Source organism: Saccostrea cucullata, unplaced genomic scaffold (assembly GCF_032062105.1).
Source record: "Saccostrea cucullata isolate Sc308-1 unplaced genomic scaffold, CSIRO_AGI_Scuc_v1 ctg367, whole genome shotgun sequence".
In the NCBI taxonomy this organism is placed as follows: domain Eukaryota; kingdom Metazoa; phylum Mollusca; class Bivalvia; order Ostreida; family Ostreidae; genus Saccostrea; species Saccostrea cuccullata.
The window spans coordinates 1-19290 of record NW_026923056.1 but is presented as its reverse complement, the minus strand read 5'-3'; the positions used below and the strand labels follow the sequence as shown (position 1 = coordinate 19290).

Here is a 19290-nt window from a genome sequence, read left to right as displayed (position 1 = left end):
GCAGGTGATAATATTTAATTGATAAGAAAACATAAACACAAATATAAGAACTGATGAACAAAGAAGGGAGAGACTAGACTGAAAAAACAAAAATAAACAATTTCCAACAAAAAAAGTCCCAAAACTTAACATTTGTCTGCTTGAATTTTACATTTTAAGACTTTAGTTCATTTTCATAGACACAAGATTAGAAAAAGAAAGGATCGACTGATGTTTGCAGTAAACTTAATGATTTTTTATGCATACAGAAGAATATGAAAGCATCTCTACAGTTAAATGTAACAATGACAAACAATAGATAATACAATTAACAATAAATATGCCATAACTTAAATGTCTAATATTGCTAAATATGTAACAATTACCAAAAGCATAAAATCTGCCCAACCCAACTGTCTACATTTATTATACACTTAAGGTCAATATCAATACAATACTTAAACGATATTTTAAAGTCCAAGTCTAATGCTCCACTTTCAAAATACATGTAAGTGTGTGCAAATTTTTTCTAAATAAATAAATTTGTCAGATCTATTCCTTCAGTAATGAAATATCTCAAGTATACAAACAGTCATATATGATGATTGCATATCTTATGTCTAAAAACTTAAACACACAATATATCACACATCAGTGACATTTATATTATTACTTGTAAATCTTATTTCTATTGTGAAAACTTCATGATCTTATAAATGAATTAAAGGGTAAAAAAAAGTTTTTTTGATAATGATAACAAGAATCAAATGATATTTCTTAGCAAAGAAAAAGACACAAAAATTTGCCTCAAGAATTATGCTATTGTCAAACAAAATAAAATTAGGTATCAGATTTAAGCAATCTATAACTAGAACTGTCCAATCGGGACAAAATACCCCCCGCTGGGTTTTTCAGAAGTAAGTTTTTGTATAATAAAGATATGTATCAAACACGAATTATAAAATTTTTCTTCCAGTGACCTTGAACTTCCCCAAATGACCTTGGGTCAAGGTCATGACACACCCTTGGGTCATGGGCAATCTTTGAGTGAAATAAGAACCTACCAAGTTTATCAATAAGAAAGATATGGACCAGACACGAATAATTAAATTTTTCTTCCAGTGACCTTGAACTTCCCCAAATGACCTTGGGTCAAGGTCATGACACACCCTTGGGTCATGGGTAATCTTTGTATGAAATGAAAACCTACCAAGTTTATCCTTAAGAAAGATATGCACCGGACACGAATTATTAAATTTTTCTACCAGTGACCTTGAACTTCCCCAAATGACCTTGGGTCAAGGTCATGACACACCCTTGGGTCATGGGCAATCTTTATGTGAAATGAAAACCTACCAAGTTTATCCATAAGAAAGATATAGACCGGACACGAATTATGAAATATTTCTTCCAGTGACCTTGAACGTCCCCAAATGACCTTGGGTCAAGGTCATGACACACCCTTGGGTCATGGGCAATCTTTGTGTGAAATGAGAACCTACCAAGTTTATCCATAAGAAAGATATGGACCGGACACGAATTATGAAATTTTTCTTCCAGTGACCTTGAACTTCCCCAAATGACCTTGGGTCAAGGTCATGACACACCCTTAGGTTATGAGCAATCTTAATGTGGAGTAGTAGATTCTAATGTCCCTCTGTAAGAAAGATATGGACCGGACACGATTGCACAGACAGATGGACAGAAGGACAGACAGACAGACGGACAAGGTGATTCCTATATACCCCCCCAAACTTCGTTTGCGGGGGGTATAAAAAAGTCCAGATATAATGAGGAAACAGGCTAAAATTGTAAAGTATTTGCAAGGAGCTTTTCAACAAAACCAACCAACAGAGTTTCATTTACGATAATTTCCCTATGCTCCACTTTTCCGCTTCAGGTTTTCAAATGAACACCTCTATTGCACAACTAATATGTTCAACTGCACTATCTGTACTGTTAACAAGTCAAACCACCTTACAAGTGAATTTAACACAAAATTCTTCAGTACAGAAGCACCAAGCAAAATCACAGTCAACAATTTATATTGAACAGATCAACAATAAATGCATTTTTACCTTTTTTTTTAATTATATGAGCTTCAGATCAAGAAATTGAAACTGAAGAGCTATGTCTTAACCTTTTTTTGTACCATAACACAACACATAAAATGAATTGAATCACCCATAAAAAAACTTTTTGCATCATTTTTCTGACTGCAAATGATGCACTGTATAACAACATGCTGAGCTAGCATTAGTAATCTATCATACAGATGAATCTGAAGTATCCCAGTTCGTGATTTCTTAACCTGATACAATGTCTGATGACAATCACTGGATTATCAGCAATGAAGCAAAAATTCTACAATGTACAATAAAACCCGCTTATAACAAACTGCAAGGGATGAATGATTTTGCTTCACTATAAACGTAATTTGATATGTCTGTTAAGTTCCCAATATATCTTAAAGCCATGGGGAATGAAAATCACTTCACTGTAAACATTAATTGGTTCTAACCGTGTTCGCTATAAGCATGTTTAACTGTACAATCATTATAAAGATTACAATCATTATAACATAAGTATAATCTAAGTTATAATTCCTTGTCATTCTAATGAACAGTATTTCTTTTTATAAAAAAAAAAAAATACATGTAGATGGAGAGAGCATAAAATAGTTTCAAATTTATCTTTACTTTTCTAACTTAAAACATTTTAAGAACTGCATTTGGCACGGTGGTCTTAACAATCTGTATCTTAAACATCCCTGCTGTTATATTCTGTGTAAAATAATAAACTATAATCCTTTATAAACAACAAAAAGGCACATGAGGGTAATGGTATGAATACATGTACATACACACAATAAAAGAAATAAACCATTTGTCGTCTCAAACATGCATATTTTAAAATAAGAACAAAATGTCTTTATACTGTTATAAAACCAAAATGACTCTTACTACTTTTATAAAACAAACTCCTTTTAAACATCTGTATCAGAACAGATTTTTTAAATGCATAACATATAACCAAACTTCTATAAATGCTTAACCTAAAATATTGTTGTATCTAAAATTGCCCCAGAAGTGTTTTCAATGAGAATTATGATGCAATTTTACTTTACAACCATTGGTTTCATTTTCTGATTGGTTTAATAATATGATAAACCTTTTATTTTTGTTATTATCATGTAAATCAATAATGCCCTACTAATTTAAGCTTTAATAATCTCTACATACCAATCAAACTTAAAACATTATAGTTAGCAAATGTATCTCTATTAAGCTCATCTGATTTAAATGAAAATTGTTAAGTTTATAAAAAATATTTAATTATTAAATATTTAATTATTTACTCTCCTATACAAGCATATAACGATATAGAAAATCTTAATTTTTTCTGAAATAAAAGCAAAATTATTTTCTGCGGTAAATATATATACACTTGCATAAGTGTGTGATGTAGAAGGTGTGTGTGTGTGTAATTATACAACCATTTAGACACATCAATGTTCACTGTAATAAATACATTCCACAATATCCATCTTTAAAACAACGATTTCAGTAAACATGAGATTTCTTAAAAATAAATTGGCATGCTCAGTTGTTCAATCAAAAGACTCCAAAAGTGTGCTAAAACAATCTATCTTTTACATGAGACTAGATATGAATCAATTTTAATAGCAATGATTTTTTAGCACTGTTCCCAAGATAAGTGATAGGAGTTGTCTCCCCCTGTTTTTACTTGTGTCACCAGAGGGAGGAGTCGTTGCTTGAGGTGGGGTTATTATTCCGCCCCGTGCGGGGTGTGGCCTGTGGGGTGGGGTCCTTACTACTCCGACCGTAGCTGAAGCCCTTTGATGTGTAGTTGGAATTCCAGGTGGCGGTACTACCTGTAAGGTACATTTTATCTGTACAGCCTGATTATCAAAAAATAGAGGACTACATCCTTTCATTCACTATCTCTAAAGGTGAGGATTAAAAATATAAATACTGCTTTGTGGTACAAAAAATCTCATATCAGAATTAAACTTAACATTTCAGCTTCATTTTTTGCAACATTACATATTCCATTACAATGAATTATAATACATGTTCATACTTTTAATTATGCTAACTAGGCTATTAAAATACTTTCTTTGCATTCATTGTGCACATGAACTCATTCTTTATAAATCATAAACTGTTTAATTTTTTAAAAAAGAATTTGGAGACGGATCACATCTAAATACTACAAAGTGAACTTCAGAATCTACTGACCGTGAGCATTACTGCTTATGTTGGAGTTTGGCGATCCAAATCTGGAGTCATTCTTATCTGTAAATAAAACATACAAAAGTCAGGTACAACAGGTATAGGGATGTTCACATTCCAAATCTGGAGTCATTCTTATCTGTAAATAAAGCATACAAAATTCTAGTATAACAGGTAGGATGTTCACACTTTTCTACTCTTTGACAAACATTTTCATAAAATATATTGCTTATACAAGTACACTTGTCCATTGTATGAAAACCCAAGAGAAATATTTTTGAAAAGTTCATGTTTAAAAATCAATTCCATAGAATCAAAATGTCTGAATATAGTACACCAATTACTTAGTATTATTTGTGACAATTCAGCCTGGGATCTATTGACGGCTGCTAATGTTTGTGACTGAGGCAACATTCAACATTAATACAGGACAAGAAATATCCACGACTAAAAGAAGCTTAAGGTCACAGAAATTCACAGATATTTCTTGCCTGTGATTAAAAGTTAGTTCACAGTATTATAAATTCCATTTCGAGAATAAAAATCTAAAAGTGAAAAAAATGTTTGTTTTCCCATTATGTACTTACAGTACTGTATACTACTGTCATACAATTAAAGATTATTTACTGTAAGTTATCAATTGAAAAAAGTGGAAGAATGTAGCTCTGCTATGTAAATGATGATTAGTATTACAAATGCCCATCAGAAAGACTGGCTATTACGCTGCATAAATAATTCATCCCCTCTGAGAGATACGGAACATAATATCAGGACATATCTATAATTAATCCATCAAGAGCATTTCATCATACTGTATATACTGATGAGATTTTTTTTCTTACCTGACAAGTATCATATTAAACATATCTTAAAGAAAGAAGATAAATTTTTTTTTCAAAAATCTTGGAAATTTCAATTTTATTGGAGTAAAATGAATAATGTTTACCACACAGATTTTAATTTTTTTTCATTCAAAGATCCATGAGGATGGGATTTAAAGTGACAAAAGGTTAATATATAGATTTGCATGAGAAAGGTGGAATTTTTAACATACATGTACAGGTACTAGAAAGTGTATAATTCCTTAATATTTAAGAAATTTATTACTGGTAATCACATAATTTACAATTAAAATAGGTCCAAAATAATGTATTAAAATGCAGACATCCATTTTTTTTTTGTATTAACTGTGGTTAAAATCTTGTTTCTTATTTAAGTGGATCACTTGTTATCACAAGTACTGTAAGTATCCTAACAGTGACACTAAGTACTGTACACTTTAACACTATCTACCTAACAGTGACACTGAGTGCTTTCCTTATTGTTTTCTTCTTGTAATACTTATGTGAGCTACTTAACACACCAAGCTTCCTTATTGTTTCAGCTACTTGACAAAAAGCCCCTTTACAATTTCAAAAATCTACTCCTATTATCATTCAACATAATTTTTTACAAATAAGTTATTAAAACCTGATTAAAATTTTATAATACACTATCAACAATTATATTCAATTTCAATTTTATTATGGGTGCTATCCATTCCAGGGTTGTCCCAGAGACCCCCAACTATAATGACACAATCCCTTGATTATTCCTCCAGATCCCCTCAAATTCTAATTTTTTTTTTTTTTAAAATGTTCCCTGCTATTTAAAATCTTATGGACAACCCTGCATTCATATTTTCTGTGTGTGTGTGTGGGTGGGGTGGGGTGGGGGTGGGGGTTAGATCTACCTTTCATTCCCCCATATCTGGAGTAGTATGAAGAGTTGGCCTTCAGATTGAGTCCATCTGTTGGGTTTAGGAGTCCACCACTGGCCGACACATTCTTCTTTATGCTCCAAACATCATCCATGTCAAACTTTGAACCTGAAATCAATTAAAAAAGTGTTTTCAATTTCAACCAATTTTAAGCTATTGAAATCAAAAGATTTAGTAAATAAGTATGCTTCAAATTTTATATTGTTTTCATAATTTCATCAAGTTAAACTTGTTTTAAAAATCCCATCCTTTTCACAAATATGATGCATATTGAAAATCATACCACTGTTCTTGAAGAAATTTGAATGTTCTTATCAAACATTGACCTCTTCTTTTTTTGTCGATTAATTCTAGAATTTTTAAAGCCAATTTAAATTGAACACCTCAGCCTTCTTATGTATACAGAAAATTGTTAATTTATATGACTGATTTCAGTCCATCTATTACAGTAGATTTTCCCTGCATATTCTGATGTTTACCCCATCTATAGCCCAACTCTAACATGAGAGATACCGGTAAATGATTTTAACAAACTTTAATCTACATTACACCATATTTAATAAGTTTACTGAAGACATTAAAATCTTGTTTCTACTATCCACATGATTCTGAAAAATATGATTTAAAAATGACCCAATATTTTCTCCACTTAAAATGGCCCTCAGCTGGCTAAATCAAAAGCTCTTTTATCCTAGGAATCGTGTGGCAAGTTTGACTCCAATGTTCAGCAGTTCTGGATGTTGCAAATGTGACATATTACAGATTGAAAACAGACAATATATGACAAATTTTTTAAAACTTAAGCCTTAATTTGGTTCAAATAAGCTAAAAACACACACACAATTTTTACAGTAGCTAGTCTTAATTAGATCAAATGAAAAAAAAAAAAAGTTTCTGGACAGTGCTTGAAATGAGAATTGGAGTCATTAAGATTTACAGGGTATTAAAACAGAACACTTCAGTCTGATTGTGTTAAAAGTACTTGCTACTTTAAGAATCAAGAGTGGAGACACTGTTAAGATGTTTTCTCACTTTTCTGTAATTAAAAAAGGAACACTTGAGTGTCAGAATAATTGCCTCACTCTCTAGTTAAAGTAGCACAAGTGCTGTATTAAAAGTCTTTCTCAAGTATTTCTTTTCTTTTTTTTGATAGGATAGACTACTTCTTTAATTCCTTGTACCAAAATCATCCTTTATCACCTGCATAACTTTAGGAAATAACCAAGATTAAGTTCTCCACTCTATTACCTTAATAATACTACCTGACAGCTTAAGACTCTGCCTATAGAACTAACAACACCCAGGCAGTACCTACCAGAAACAGGGGTTGTCTCTTTGCGTGGGGAAAATATCCATTGTTCTTCTCCAGCTTCTTCCTTCTTAGGTCCGGAGTACAAGAACTTCTTGGTGTTTCCTGAAATCATTGGAAAGAGAACAGTTAACTGTAGATTTACAAGTTCTTATGCTTTGGACTGTTCTCCAATTACTACAGACCAATAGTCAATACAAAAGACATACATTATGCAATGAAAACGTACACCTCACACATTGATTTAGACAAGATTTACAGGCTTCTTATACACGAGAACAAACCTTTTGTATTCATAATAAATTCTCCTTGAAGTATTTCCTACATCCTTCAAGAAAATCATTAAATTGGAAAAAAAAAAACCAAACAAACAAAAATCAATTTATGCTGGGGATAGACCCTGCACGTAAATTAGCAGAATTCCATACAGTATTACGAACTAAATGTCAAACAAAGTATTACTTGCTGAACACATCCAGGTATTTTGACACATTCAAGCAAGATTGGATTTGGTGTTTGCAGTATATCATTGGACATGCACAATGACCAAACTCAGCCAATAATAACAATCACATGGCTACAATTCAAGATCCACAAAAGAGCTTCTTTGTGGCTTTCTTTGTAAGAATTTGGTCATCAGAACCCATGCTTTTCCAAACAAATTTGCTTACAAGGCAAATAATAACCTGGACAAATGGTATGACAGATGCTGTAAACTTTTTCTATCCACATGTATTCATTTCCCTTTTGTGTTTTTGAAAAGCAAATTCAGGAGATTTAAAAAAAAAAATTTTTGTTATTTTTAAGACTCTAATTTGACATAATAGTCTTCAGTAAATTCCTACACCATAGACAATCATTTATGATAATTAAAAGGCAGATGGTAAGCAAGGTAATTGAAAAATTCAGTTTAAAATTTGATGTAACTCATATATTAAATAACTTAGGTCTTTGTACACATGCTGTTTAAGCAAAAACTAGTTATAAGACAAAATGTACACTTACTGATTCATTAAAAATGTTTTATCACTAATTGATTGTTTAAATTTTTAAAATTATGTAGAAGACTTTAGTCCATGTATACCAAAGAAAGACATACATATGCTTAAATAAGAATACAAGAGCATTTGGCATATATATACCACTTGATGTTAATATAGTGTATGTATGGATCAAACATATAAACAAGGAAATTCCATTGTCATCTCCTAATAAGGATAGAATGTACATGTATTGTATATAAATGTATGCACGGTTGTCCTGGTAACATACTTGATATTATAGATTTTTTTCTTGTTGCCTTAGGAAACTGTTATTATAGGTACCCTTATATGTGAAGAGAAATACCATCCTTTACCCAATAAACCAGTTCATTCAGCCATTATTGGAAGTATAGCTCTTAATAATAAATTATTGTGATTTAAATCTCCACAATATGTGCTATAGCTATGATATCCAAAATCACAATTATTTACACGACATTTTACAAATACCACCGCTATTTCTGTCTGTTATTATTTGTTCATTTATACCTTAGTAAAGGTAAATTCAGGTATACACTCCTGTTTGAAGCCTAAGATTATTAAGACTGCCATTAATATGAATATGGCTGTAAGACTTATATACATTATATATAACTCACCTGGGCTGGCAGGGTTCCTCATTATATCATATAGCTCTAAATGTGAACAGATTTCTCAGTAAAAGATTTCAGTCCTATATAGATTCATTTTAGTCAATTACATTTCCTCTGGATATACAGACTGGTTATACACCATATTTAGTCTGAATCACACAGGCTGTAGTATCCAGGCTTTAATTCAAAACTTATGTAAATAAAGAATCGAAATAATAATAAATTCATACACAAATAGACCTTTAAATGATTGAGTAATACATACAGATTAGCCGCTTGAATTTGACCCAAATTTATATATATATACATGTGTGGTTTGTGTATATATTAATTAATTTGATAGACCAAGAAGATTTTAAAAATCTCCTTTTGTTGTGGACCAAAGTGTTTATCCAAAAGCTCCAGAAAACATTGTGCGAATAATCTAACACCGAGCCCCTCTGATCGTGTCAATGATCTCTTCCTTACAGAACAGGCATTCAATTGGCACCTTTGAAGTTTAAACTAATGACTAGTTTACATGTCACCATTGATATGAAAGAACATGACGTAAAATTCAGTGTATGTGTATTGCAATATCCCTCAAAAGTGCCAGGAATTTCAATCAGTTGATTCAAATTGATGAAATGAAATCACTGCAGTATGAAAAAGTTAACATGTACAGCCAAATATTAAAATTATTGTCAATATTTTAAGGAGTCCTTCAGAGTTCCTGATCAGTTAACTTTTTTCCATGAAATGGACAGTCTTATGACAGAATTTACTTCAACAAAGAAGCATAAATCTTTGAGTACCAGGGACAATATAATACCAGGCTGCCTACAAAACAGGTATACATTTCCTAGGAACCATATAACCTGACAGATTGGGAGTTTTTTTAACAAGTGGATCTACAGCTATAAACAGTACAAACACTATTAAGTTCTATGGGACCCTCCCATATAAAACCGTCATATATACTAGTATATTGTGGGTAATCTATGAAGAAGTGCTGCAGTAGTGCCCTATCTGCCTATGTTGGTCATTGACAGAATTCACTGGTTAAGGCGTTAAGGATTCTAGTTAATACAACACACATATATCTAAGAAATAACAAAAAATATATTGATTTAACACACTTATATATCCATACAGACAATTTTCCTTTAGTTTCTCAGTTATAAATGATAGTTTATCACTGGATTATATACTATAACAATTCTGAAACCTAGCTGTCATCATAATGCATTTCTAATCTCCTTTCAACATGTTCAAATTCAAACTCTGAGTAAACAGTTAGAGCTCAGTAAGAAAGGGTTTCTGTTTTGACATCAATTTTCCTCTTACAATCAATAACTATCAGATATGCTTTTACCAGATTATTAAAACATTGCTGTGACGTCATGCCTTTGTTCTTGCAGTCTAAAAATTTACCTGTAGCCATCCGATAATAATAATTACCAGTCTGATAATATGTTATCGGACGGCAATGATAACAAAATCGGACGGTATTTAAAAACCAAAAGAAGAGTGGAATAAACTAAATATGTCCACCCTCCTAACCCCCATCCCCCCCCCCCCCCCCCCAAAAAAAAATAGGAAAAAAATCAGGGAAAGCAATCGCAAGGAAATTTAGTTGCTATAAAATAGCAAATCCATGAAAAAAATCGAGTTTAAACCATCCTCAAAATTAATACTTCCCATCTTAAAAGTGTTTTTGATACAGCACTTTGAATAAGCGAATTTATATATAATCGGCAAATCTATTTATTTCATAAGGATGTTTCTGGCTGCACTTGTAAAACCTGAGAATTTCCATTATATAAACTAAAACTCCAGGATGCATTTTTACTTTCCATGGTGACGGTAATAATTCCACCAAAAAAAAATCTGTATCAGGTCAATTTATGCACAAAATAATAAAAATGTTCCAAAATGAAAAAAAGAAATCCTTCCCCTCCGGACCCCTGTCTTGCTTATCTAAATGACTGCCATTGAAAGAACGAAATGAAACAAGAGTTCACCCACTGTTTTTACTGTCTCTTTTCTTATGTCTACTTATTAGACGGGTAAAAAAACAATTGATGCCTAAACTCCCATTGTGTTATTATCGGACTCCTCCAGGTAACTTTTGGACATTTAAATGGCAATGTTTTAAGTCCTCATACTATTCTATATGTAAAATTATCAGACAATGTAACGGGCCTCAAACAGTCTGATAATTTTACATATAGAACAGTATTCGGCATATATCCATTACTTATCCAATGAAGAACATATATACTTAAAACAAGACAATGACGTCAAAAAGACCACAAGATCAATTAAAACCGAGTTATCTGGATCTGAGATAAACACCAGAACAAACAAAAGCCCGACTGGCTACAAAAAATTGAAGTCGATAAATTCTAAGAGCAAAAGAGAAGATATGGATTAAATGCCCAAGAAAATTTATTTTAATTGAACATAAAATCTTTTTTTCCAACATATTGTAGTTATATAAAGTACAGACACTTTTCTTTGCATGAAGTTTGATAAATTAAGAATCTTAAAGATTCCAAATCTTTCAAGTTATTAAATGTAAAGATGGATTAGGACTGGCTACATCGATCGTCACTCCTATCTGACATAGAAGACAGCAATATAAGAATAAGCAGAATACCTATATCGAGGTTTCTTTGGACTTAATGTATGATAGCTGTGTCTGTTTCTTAATTTGTCTAAATTAAAGTTTCAACATGTATAAAATAGCAAATTTATGAATTAAAAAAAAAAAGTATTAAATGTCAGCAAAATGGAGGGGGACAAACCTTTCATCAGAAGTATTTTAAATTCATGGAGCACAATAATTGTTTAGTATTCCAATTCAAACTGCTAAGAAATCAACAAGTTTTTTTGTACAAAATTGTTTGGAATTTATGGAGAGTTTGTAATACATGTAAAAGTAAACACATTCAAGTCAACAAAGAATTTGATAATTGCAACTTTAAAAGTACATTATTCAATTGATTTGTGTATATATTCTATTTACCACCTTTTGGATTTATATGCTGTAAATATTTTTCTTTGTCCTCATGTTCCAATATATTTTAAATGGCTTTGAGTGAATAAATGAATTTAAACTTCAACTTGGAAAGATAGTTCCTGCTAGATACAGGATATATTGCAAAATGTCTTTGCTTAAAAGTACTGCAGATTCGGTAGCTTGAAAAATCAATATTCATCAAATACTGTACTTAACACCCCTCAATAAAAATCAAACAGGAAAAGACACCTCTATTTCTCTATAAAGACGTGATTATTATTCTACAGTGAACTGAATCAATCAGAATATAAGGAAAAGTGGGCAGGCTCACGTACATTGTATCCCATGCTCTCACAATGTGTGACACTGCTATACAAAGAGAATCTGAGAGAATGGCAATGGTATGCATAAAATACAAAAAATAATCAACCTCTCTTTTTTGTCAGATCTGATTCAATAAGGAGAATTTGAAGAATTAATTTCTGTGAACCTTCTTTACTGTCAGTTTAGTATCATGTGTACAGACCGTCAGATATGCAATAAATGGCATCTGAGCAGAGATATCCGCTCTCATAATAAAACTGTTTTTGTGTTACACATGAATGCAATCTGATGTACATGTACTATACATTGTATATACATCTATGACCAAATATCATATTTTTTTCAAATTAGTGTATGCATTCTGAGATCAATATCCATGCAAGTCTGGTTTTGATTAGGATGTTTATAGTTACCTGGGAATTAGGAAAGGACCTACTTCACAATAATTGGTAATAACACAGACATCTGAAACGATTTAATTGACAAGAAAAACAAGTCTCTTGAAGAGAACAATTAATGTCATTTAAAAGTAGGTTAATGATTGAAATATTAACAAAATAAGAGTTTGAAGTGGGGATGCCTTCAAATGAGTTAGGAACCAGCTTGTGGTAAAATAAGTAGGGGGTGTTCCATAATGCAAAACAAGTGCCTGTGGGTAATAATCCCGCACTATGTAGAGCAACCATTCTTATCCTTACCCTTCCTCTCTTGTGTGTATGTATATTGTATTGCATATAAGTATATAATAACAACCAAATAATTTCTCTTTACCCCACAAGGGCCCTTAATTGGTCAATAAACAAATTGAATAGAGTTGAATTATCCACATCTACCCCAGACAAGCAACAAATAGTTACCCAAACAATGTATATGCATGTACAAGTACTTCTTTGCTTAATTTTGAAAAGTATTCAAAAGCTGCAAATAAAGTTATATGGCTAAATCAAGCCATATATAGATAAATCAAGAGATTGTGCTAGACCTGATGGATGTTAAAGATCACTAGAGCTTTAGTTTATTGTACTTACCACTCTGTATATTATCTCCGTTCCTCATCTATATAGAGATTATCATTACTTGTTTAGCATTTAAAGTAAATCAATATCAAAATACCAAAAGTTTTGTGGAAAATCAAACTCTAAAAAATAATTTTTTAGAACGGATGTTCATCGTCTGCCATATCTAAACAAAACGGAAGCGAGGTTGGAATGGGTTTAACTAATATGCGAAAGGTACATCAAAGGACGAAAAAGCAGCCGAAAGTTCAAACTTTATGGAAAGAAGTTATAAATCTATGACAATGCAATGTTTAAATTTAAAAATATATCCTCGAGGAGCCTATTTCGGTGGTAATAAGCATTCAATTACAAAATTTTCCTAAAAAGTTATGGTCAAAGTTTGCTTTTTTAAAGTATGTCAAACTCAAAGGTCAAAGTCAAAGGGTCAAAGTGCATGGTATCCAATGAAAGGACTTTTCACAAGGATTACATATATGAAGTATAAAAGCCCTATTTCTTACCCTTCAAAAGGTATGGTCAAGGTTAAAGTTTTTCACAGGTACGGAAATCTACAAAGTCAAGGTCAAAAAGTCAAGGTTATTGGTATCCAATAAAAGGTCTTTAAACAAAGAATACATATGTGAAGTATAAATGTCCTGGTATCTACTGTTCCAATGATATGGCCAAAGTAAAAGTTTAAAATTTTCATGTAAAAGTGGGTCAAACTCCAAGGTCAAGGTCAAAAGGTCATACATGTATTTGGTGGTACCTGAAAAAGGTCTTGTCACAAAGAATACACATGTGAAATATGAAAGTCATGGCTCCTCTAAATCAAAAGTTATGGGCAAGGTTAAAGTTTTTGCGCACAAACAGACAAACAGACAGACAGACAGAGAGACAGAAAGACAGATGGGCGGACACGGCAAAAACTATATAACCCAGAAACTTCGTTTACCGGGGCTTAAAAAGATTTTTTTTTATAACTGCAGATACTATAATTGCTATAATTATGGTAAATTTTAGCATTTAAAACGATTCTGACTTATTCAGTTCAGCATCTCGAAAGTTTTAATTGAATATTCCACAAAAAACGAAAATACAAGACACACATAACATACATGTATTTCCATTGGCGTCGGAGGCAAATTGAAAGGGGGGGGGGCTGGGGGCTGGGGGCTAAGTGTTAGAGAGAAAAAATTGTTACCTACGAAAAAAAAAAAGGAAACTGTCCATGTCCAAACAAGAAAATCCTATTTCGTGTGTGAGGGAGGGTGTGTGTGTGGGGGGGGGGGGAGAGGGGGTGTTGTAGGTTCGAACTTTCAGCACCATTTCCCCCCCCCCCCAAACACTTCCACTTACCCCCTTTTTGACCTAAACTGCAACATGTCTGTGCAAAGTGGGGGCTAAACCTACGCCCCAATGTTCAATGCTTGTATTATGTCTATCTTTGCAAAAAAAGTAAGGGGGGGGGGGCTTTATAGCTCTCCCCATGTTCGTATTTCAGAAAAGTATGAAGAAGCATATGTACAGCGTTGCTATGGGTTGTATTTGACAAAAATAATTTTTTTTGAAAGATTATTTCCAATATACAATATAGATCAATATCATAATTTCAAGTAAGCTCTAAATACTAATAAAAGTGTTTATGGACTTTGATGAATTTTTAATATACTAGTAGAGGTCTGCATCACAGGACGCCTGCCATATTTTGATAAAAGCATACTCTTGCGTATCGAATCAACTGAGATACATGTTTATAAACTCCGTATGCAGGTGATGAGGGTATACTGCTGCATAAGTAAGGGAAGTTGACGATAGAAAAGTTAAAGTCATCACGTTTATCATTGGGTGTTAGATTACCATTAACGTCTTTTTCAAGTAAAATATCCAAATACGAAATATACATGTGTCAGAATCTGTGGTATCTTTTATTTCAAGTTGAAGGTCACAGCAAGTGTATTCTTCTAGATCTTCTCACGCATAAGATTTTGCACAAATTCTGCTTCATATGAATACAAAAATAGGTCTGCTAATAACGGGGCGCAATTGGTACCCATGGGAAACCAATAGATTGTTGGGAGACCTGGTCTCCATAAAACAACATAGATATGTCAATCAGAAACCCCATCATCTTTTTTTATATCAATTTCAGAGTACTTGTGTGTGTCAAATGCTGGTATAGGTCTCGAGGGATGACACTAAATCTCACTAGGTGTCATTACAAAAACCTCGAGTTAATGCCCACCGTCTCAAATAGGATCTGCCAGCAAGTCACATGTCACACCTCCTCGTTTGGTGGCCCTGGAAATGCTTTGGTAGCTGAGTGACAGTGGCGAAAGGCGAGTTTCCGGCGCCTTTAAATAACCGGAACCAGTGACTAGGGGAAGGAAAACCCCAACAGAAAACCACCGGTCCTCCGGGTCCAGGGGGTTGGGCATGGGGCTAGCAACTCCATCCCATAAAAAAGCCTATGCTACAGAAACCGCAACAACACCACAACAAGTTCGAGACCAAATCTGGAAGATAGCTCTCAAAAAGAGCTCATGACGTGTTCAGGTGAAAGCCATCAGGAAGCCAGTTCACCGACAAATCTTCTGTCGATTAAGGCAAAAACCAGGATAGGGACCTGGAACATCAGAACCCTATACGAGGTAGGAAAATCTGCCCAAGTTGCATCGGTAACTCGATTGATTGATTGATTGTATACTGTTTAACGTCCCTCTCCAGAATATTTCACTGATATGGAGACGTCACCATTGCCGGTGAAGGACTGCAAATTTAGGCCCATGCTCGGCACTTACGGAGTGCCACACCTGCTGTGACACGGGGCCTCGGTTTATACGGTCTCATCCGAATGACCGCCCCATTTAGTCGCCTTATACGACAAGCAAGGCGGTACTGAGGACCTATTCTAACCCGGATCCCCACGGGGCTCGGTAACTTGAATGAAAACGGAGAACTTTTACAGATTTCTGCACTTTCAATGATCTAGTTAAAGGAGGTACCATTTTTCCTCACAAGGAGATACACAAGACAACCTGGATTTCCCCCGATGGAAAGACAGAAAATCAAGTAGATCATATCACCATCATGCGAAAGTGGAGAAGTATGTTAGATGTCAGGACAAGACGAGGAGCAGACGCAGCCTCAGATCATCAACTGGTTACAGCTACGCTGAGGATGAAACTCAGAGCATTCAAGGAAAAATCTAAAACACCGCACTACAAGTTCAACATCCAGTTTTTTTAAAAACAAAGGGAAGAGAGATGAGTTCAATATAGCAATAAGCAACAAGTTTTAAGCACTAGAGTGTTTGATAGAGACAACCATAGAAGATCATTGGGTAAAGCTCCAAGACACCTGGAAAAGTGCATGCTGTGAAATCCTAGGAAAGAAAACGAGGGAGTACAAAGAGTGGATGACAGCAATATCATGGGGAAAAGTGGAAGAAAGGAAAGAGCTGAAGCAAAAAATAAACCAATGTAAGAATAGTCAACAAATGGAGAAACTGAAAACAGAATACAGATAAACAAACAAACAAGTCAAAAAGAGTGCTAGGAAAGACAAAAGACAGTTTGTCCATGACATGACTGAAGAGGCAGAGAGAGAGAGAGAGAGAGAGAGAGAGAGAGAGAGAGAGAGAGAGAGAGAGAGAGAGAGAGAGCAGCCACACAGAACAACTCGAAAAAGCTCTTTGAAATAACCAGAACACTCTCAGGAAAAAATGTAAACACCAACTGCCCAGTGAGGGACAAACAAGGCAAAATTATTACTAGTGATGTAGGACAAAGAGCTAGATGAATGGAGCACTTTGAAGAAGTTCTAAATCGACCACCACCACCCAGTCTTGCAAATATACCACCAATGAGAGAAGAACTTAACATCTACGCAGGACCACCATCTAGAATAGAAATCACAAAGGCTATAAAGACACTGAAAAATGGAAAAGCAGCTGGTCCAGATGGTATCCCTCCTGAGGCATTCAAAGCTACCCCAATAAAGTCAGCAGAGATGTTACAACCACTTCTGCAAAAAATATGGGAAAAGGAAAAAGTACCAGATGCTTGGAAAACAGGCTACCTGGTTAAATTACTTAAGAAAGGGGACCTCTTGCAGTGCGGAAATTGGAGAGGCATCATGCTTTTGTCCATTGCCAGTAAGATCTTAACAAGAATAATGTTAGAAAGAATGAAAGGAACATTGGACAAAGAGCTAAGATCAGAACAAGCAGGGTTCCGCCAGGACAGATCATAAATTGCCAAACTACGTATTATTATTGAGCAGTCCATTGAATATCAGTCCCCTCTGTACTCAATCTTCGTGGACTTTGAGAAGGCCTTTGACAGTGTGGATAGGTCAACCAGCTGGACATTAATGAGGCATAATGGAATTCAAAGTTAATGAGTATCATCAAGAATCTATATGACGATGCCACCTGTCATATCATCCACAATAGGAGGCTCACAGATCCTTTCAATGTGGAAACAGGAGTAAGGCAGGGCTACATCCTCTCATCTACCATATATCTGATAGTGATTGACTGGATCATGCAGGAAACAACAAAGGGCAGTAAAAATGGAATCCAGTGGACCTTCACAAAACAGCTTGAGGACCTGGATTTTGCAGATGATATTGACCTGCTCTCGCACAAGCTACAAGACGCTCAAGAAAAACTTTCAAGATTGGCACCAGAAGCCCAAACAACTGGCCTTAAAATAAATACCAAGAAAGCCGAGGTGATAAAAATTAATGAGCCTTCTAAACGAAGACAATGTAAGTTGTTACTGATTTGTCAGCAGGGACCAGTACGTACGGATCATGTCATCTATCTAATTCTTTTTCACTTCTGGATTATTGAATACAGGATAGATGGTTTTCATATTACCCCTCAATTTTTTAATACGCAATTTCAAATTTATATTTTATTCCAATCTCACCGGGATATATGGTGCCGACATAAGAACATAAAAAAGTGTTAATTGACAATAGGTCATTGATATATCTAAATGTTGAGTTGAAGGCAACGGCAAGTGTGTTTTTTCTTTCACGTATACAATTTTGATCAACTAATAAGACCTATAAAGGTTTTGTACAAAACACTTTAATGCCTTTACTAATTAATGTATCATTAAGAGCTTAATAATTCATTAGCCTTAAACAAAAATAGCTTGGTCTGCTAATTGGTGAGATGAGAATTCCAAGAGATTGTTGGAAGACCTGGTCTCGAAAAATCACATAGATATTGTTTATCAGAAACTCAAGAATCTTTTTAACATCAGCTTCAGAGTACTTGTGTGTATATTTAAGGAAATAATTTTTTCCAAACGACCAATGACAAGGTGAGTAAATTTACGAGTTCCGATGTTCAACTGTGAAAGACGATGCACGACGAAGGACGTAAACAAACAGCAAAAGGTCCTCTGAGTGACAGTTGAACAACAAATAACCAATTAAACAAAGTAGAAAACAAATTACCGTTGAAAACAATGAAAATGAATAGGTGGTCTAGTTTACCTAAAATACAACTTCAATCCAGTGATTAAAACATCCATTTATGTTTAAGATCCTTTGATTTATAACGAATTGGTATACTTGATAAAAAAATAGAAACTGAAGGAACTGGGGGTGTTAGGATGCATTAAATTAAGAACACATGATTTACACAAAAGTAGCAGCCTCCGAATTAAACCATTGGACAGACAATATTTTATTTAACCAATCGTATTTATTCAATTGTTGATCAACAAATTAAGTAGAACTCCAGGGATAGACATATAAGACATTGTATTGGCTTCTTTCTTGTAGACCACATTTATCCTGCAGGATACAGGATAGAAGCTTGAAAAAATGAATTATTTCCTAAGAATTTGCGTGCTTAGTATTTTGAGTCGAATTTCCATTGCTCTCTCATTCTTGTCGGATCAAAATGATGGAAATTGGTCTCGAGATTTTGTAACCGATAATGAACCTAAAAATACAGATATTTTTCGCCAGCTTCTCAACCAAGAAACCATTATACGAATGA

General features: G+C 33.8%; 2 protein-coding genes across 5 annotated transcripts; one reads left to right on the top strand and one right to left on the bottom strand.

Moving 5' to 3' along the window:
- Positions 1-1755: 1755 nt before the first annotated feature.
- Positions 1756-13463, bottom strand: LOC134263041 (uncharacterized). Of its 4 annotated transcripts, none has more exons than XM_062745337.1 (5): positions 13296-13463; positions 7310-7408; positions 5968-6102; positions 4242-4298; positions 1756-3874 (listed from the first exon to the last, which is right to left on the bottom strand). In XM_062745337.1, the coding sequence occupies exons 1-5, from the start codon at positions 13321-13323 to the stop codon at positions 3732-3734; spliced, it is 462 nt and encodes a 153-aa protein (XP_062601321.1). In that variant the 5' UTR covers positions 13324-13463; the 3' UTR covers positions 1756-3731. The 4 variants fall into 4 exon arrangements, with proteins under 4 accessions (XP_062601321.1, XP_062601322.1, XP_062601320.1 ...); XM_062745338.1 differs by lacking the exon at positions 13296-13463 and adding an exon at positions 8946-8991; XM_062745336.1 differs by lacking the exon at positions 13296-13463 and adding an exon at positions 7766-7888.
- Positions 13464-17665: 4202 nt separating this feature from the next.
- On the top strand, positions 17666-18038 carry LOC134263048 (uncharacterized; the record flags this gene model as incomplete). The annotated part of the gene is made up of 1 exon (XM_062745349.1): positions 17666-18038. A coding segment is annotated over exon 1 (373 nt), but the record flags the coding sequence as incomplete, so codon positions are not given.
- Positions 18039-19290: the final 1252 nt, after the last annotated feature.